The sequence below is a fragment of the Mandrillus leucophaeus genome, unplaced genomic scaffold (assembly GCF_000951045.1).
Source record: "Mandrillus leucophaeus isolate KB7577 unplaced genomic scaffold, Mleu.le_1.0 Scaffold8, whole genome shotgun sequence".
NCBI lineage: Eukaryota > Metazoa > Chordata > Mammalia > Primates > Cercopithecidae > Mandrillus > Mandrillus leucophaeus.
The window spans coordinates 4,680,242-4,684,275 of NW_012108696.1; the positions used below are offsets into that span (position 1 = coordinate 4,680,242).

The 4,034-nt window shown below is 50.9% G+C and overlaps 1 protein-coding gene across 1 annotated transcript in view; it reads right to left on the reverse strand.

The window, feature by feature from the left end:
• Window positions 1-832: 832 nt before the first annotated feature.
• CD70 (CD70 molecule) overlaps window positions 833-4,034 on the reverse strand; it is a 5,125-nt gene continuing 1,923 nt past the window's right edge. Inside the window, exon 3 of the mRNA XM_011967438.1 lies at window positions 833-1,398. Within this exon, the coding sequence (XP_011822828.1) occupies window positions 1,010-1,398 (389 nt within the window). The 3' untranslated portion in view covers window positions 833-1,009. The remainder of the gene's footprint in view (window positions 1,399-4,034) is intronic.

Below are 4,034 nucleotides of genomic sequence, written 5' to 3' on the forward strand. Positions count from 1 at the left end.
TGGTTTGCTACACCTATCACCAGGCTGGAGTGCAATGGCGCGATCTCGGCTCACTGCAACCTCCGCCTCCCGCGTTCAAGTGATTCTCCTGCCTCAGCCTCCTGAGTAGCTGGGATTACAAGCGCCCTCAACCATGCATGGCTAATTTTTGTATTTTTAGTAGAGATGGAGTTTTACCATGTTGGCCAGGCTGGTCTGGAACTCCTGATCTCAAGTGATCCACCCACCTTGGCCTCCCAACTTGTTAGGTGTTTTGCACTGTCTGCTTTGAGGGACAGCCACCCAAAGTGATCTCTGTGTTTCCTCTCGTCAAATAGAGGCACCAAGGAGAAAACAGAACTTTTTTTTTTTTTTGACAGGGAATCTTACTCTTTTGCTCAGGCTGGAGTGCAGTGGCATGATCACGGCTCACTGTAGCCTTTGACCTCCTGGGCTCCACCCAACCTCCCATTTCAGCCTCCCGAGTAGCTTGGACTAGCATACCACTACATCTGGTTAATTTTTATATTTTTTTGTAGGGATAGTTGTCTCACTATGTTGCCCAGGCTGGTCTTGAATCCCTAGGCTCAAACGATCTGCCTTCCTCGGCCTCCCAAAGTGCTGGGATTACAGGTGTGAGCCACCGTGCCCAGACTGCTTCCTCTATTCTTCAAACATCCCTAACCAAGAACATTTTTTTTTTTTCTGAGACAGAGTCTTGCTCTGTCGCCCAGGCTGGAGTGCAGTGGCACAATCTTGGCTCACTGCAACCTCTAGCTCCAGGGTTCAAGCGATTCTCCTGCCTCAGTCAGCCGAGTAGCTGGGATTACAGATACATGCCACCATGCCTGGCTGATTTTTGCATTTTTTAATAGGAAAATGAAAAGACAGAAAAAACTCAATGCCCTCCCTTGTCCTACCCGCCACCCCACCCCGACTCCCACCTCAGGTGGCCCCTGTGTGTAAACATTTTCTCTCAAACTTAAATAAAATAAAATAAAATTTAAAAAACCCTCATCAGAAGCAGTGGTCAGGGGCGCACCCACTGCACTCCAAAGAAGGTCTCATCAGTGTTTCTGGAAGGCAAAAGTGTCCCAGTAAGGTTGGTGCACAGTGTGTCCCCTCGGGCCAGAGGCGTCAGGCGCTGGGAGGCAATGGTACAACCTTGGTGGAAGCTGAGACGTAGCAGGCTGATGCTACGGGAGGCGGGAGAGCAGATTCCCACGGCCAGGGTGGTGGGGTTGTGGTGTCTGGAGGTCGACGTGGAGGAGCAGATGGCCAGTGTCACCTGGATGTGGACCATGTAGATGCCGTCACGACGGATACGTAGCTGCCCCTTGTCCAGCTCTGGTCCACGCAGGAAGGAGCGGCCCAGTGCTGGGCCCCCCTGCCAGTATAGCCTGGGGTCCTGCTGAGGTCCTGGGGCACAGGGTTAGAGGGATGAGAGGATGAAGTTTTAGGGAAACTGAGGCACAGGAGGTCATAGAGAAAGTCAGATATAGAGATTGAGAGTTAGAGATCAAGGGATAGGTTGGACATGGTGGCTCATGCCTGAAATCCCAGCAGTTTAGGAGGCCAAGGCGGGTGGATCACCTGAGGTCAGGCGTTCAAGACCAGCCTGGACAACATGGCGAGATCCCACCTCTACAAACAATAAAAAGTTAGCCAAGTGTGGTGGTGTACGCCTCTGGTCCTGGCTACTCTTGGGAGGCTGAGGCTGGAGGATCGCTTGAACCTGGGAGGATGAGACTGCAGTGAGCTATGATCACACCACTGCACTCCAGTATGGGTGACAGAAACCCTGTCTCAAAAAAAAAAAAAAAAAAGGAGGGGGGTAGAACGTAAGAGATCTAAAGAGAAGGAGAGAGGAGTAAGGGGAGAGGGGTAGAGAGAGAGAGAAAAAAAAAACCGAAACAGACAAGGGTAGAGACGGATGGGGAGGGAGAGATATAGAGAGAGAGAATGCATGAGACAGCGAGAGAGAGAATGAGAGAGCAGGAGAGAGTAAGAGAGCGCGAGAGAGCAGGAGAGAGTAAGAGAGTGCGAGAGAGCATGAGAGAGAGAACAAGAGAGTGTGTGTGTGAGAGAGGACGAGAGCTACAGAGCTCGAGAGAGAGTGCAGGAGAGAGTGAGCGAGAGAGAGTGTGAGAGAGTGAGAGGGAGCGTGCGCACGAGAGGACGCGAGAGAGCCGCGAGAGAGAGGACGCGCGAGAGAGCACACGAGAAACAGCTCGAGAGAATTCCCGAAGGGAAGCCTGCTTGGGTAACACCCTGAACCTCAATAAAAGCTTTGGCTCCCAGGTCCCTTTCTTTTCCTTGCTCTCCACCCGCTGGTTGAGCGTGTGTATGTCTCAGAGAGCTCCGACACCTTCTCGTTGGCCCTCTTCTCTCTAGGATCTTTATTTTCTTGAGAGATGGTGTCTGACCCTGTCACCCAGGCTGGAGTGCAGTGGTGCAATCATAGCTCACTGCGGCCTCAGCCTCTGGGGCTCAAGCTATCTCCCACCTCAGCCTCCTGAGTCACTGGGAAGTGGCGTGCGTCACCATGACCAGCTGATTTTCAAAATTTTGTTCTAGAGATGGTGGTCTTGCTATGTTTTGCAAGCTGGTCTCGAACTCCTGGGCTCAAGCGATCCCCCCGCGTCAGCCTCCCAAAGTGCTGGGATCACAGCCGTGAGCCACGGTGCTCGGCCGCATTTCATGTGTTTCTCGCAGCGTCTCCTGTCTCTGTGTCTTATCTGACTGACACACCTGAGCCTCACTCTCCTTCTCACTCGAGGCTCTCCTGGACACTGGTTGTCTTGTGAGGAAGGAACGGAACACAGGTCAAACAGGAGCCACAAGGTTGTTTACCTGGCTTTGCAAATTTCCTGTATTGTTTACCAGGCTTTGCAAATTTCCTGTAAGAGTGACACCTGGTCCCCTGTCAGACACTTAGGCATGACATCATCCACCAGAAGAAAGAACTGACATGTGAAAGACGCTATCAACAACCATGGTCACCACGCCCGGTGCCCCGTCGATGCGGGGCTAGAGTTTACAGTCACTCTCCAGAAAGGGGCCTCAAGACCAAATTACAGGAAAAATATAGGGGAGAGAGAGAGAGAGAGAGAGAGAGAGAGAGAGATAGATCAGGGGTCAGAGACCCAAGGAGAAGAGAGAGAAACAAAGGTCCTTTCCATTACAAAATGGAAGGAACAAGCCTGTAGTGATGTTAGTCTCTGGGGATGAACCGTGGAAAAACAGAAGAGGAAGAAGCGTTCGAGAGAGGCTGGGAGGAGACAGATACTCTCACCTAAAGCAGAATGCTTCATTTCATCTCCCTTAAGGCTTCTTGCCATTGCCACCCACTCAGAGACCCCCTGCCCCCCAGCGCCGCGACTCCACTTTAAATGAAAACCCCAACCCGGGCATGCCCGGATTCCCCACCCACACATCCTTGCCTGATTTTTCTCTAAAACCTGCTCTTGGCCTGTTTTACTCTATGTGGCATTGCTCTGTTTTTCACATGTTCATTTTTATCTTTTGTCATCTCCTCCTCGGTAGGAGTAATAGTAGAAGGGAAGCTCACCAGGCAGGGATTTCTGTTTTGTGCGCAGCGGCACCGGAACAAGGCCTGCCCACCGCAGATGTATAATTAGTGCTTGTGGCATGAATGGAGGAAGGGTAGCCATTCCTGTGAGCATTTTTGTTTACTAACAAAATCCCTTTGATTCTTCTAAGGGAGGAGATCGAATGTGAAGGACTGAGAGCGAAAGAGAGAGAAAGGTAGTGGATGCCCAGAAACACACACCTGCCCCGTCTCTCTCTCTCTCTCTCTCTCTCATTCTCTCCCTTTTCCTCTTTCTCTTGGGCATGATCTCTCTTTCTCCCTCACCCTCTTTCTCTTCTTCCCCCTCTCTGTCTCTTCCTCTCTCTGCCATTCGCCTCTTTTCTCTCTTCTTTCTTTCTTTTTCTTTCTTTCTTCTTTCTTTCTTTCATCTTTCTCTTTCTTCCTTTCTTTCTCTCTCTCTGTCTCTTCCCTCCCTCCCTCTTTATTTCATCTTTCTCTTTCT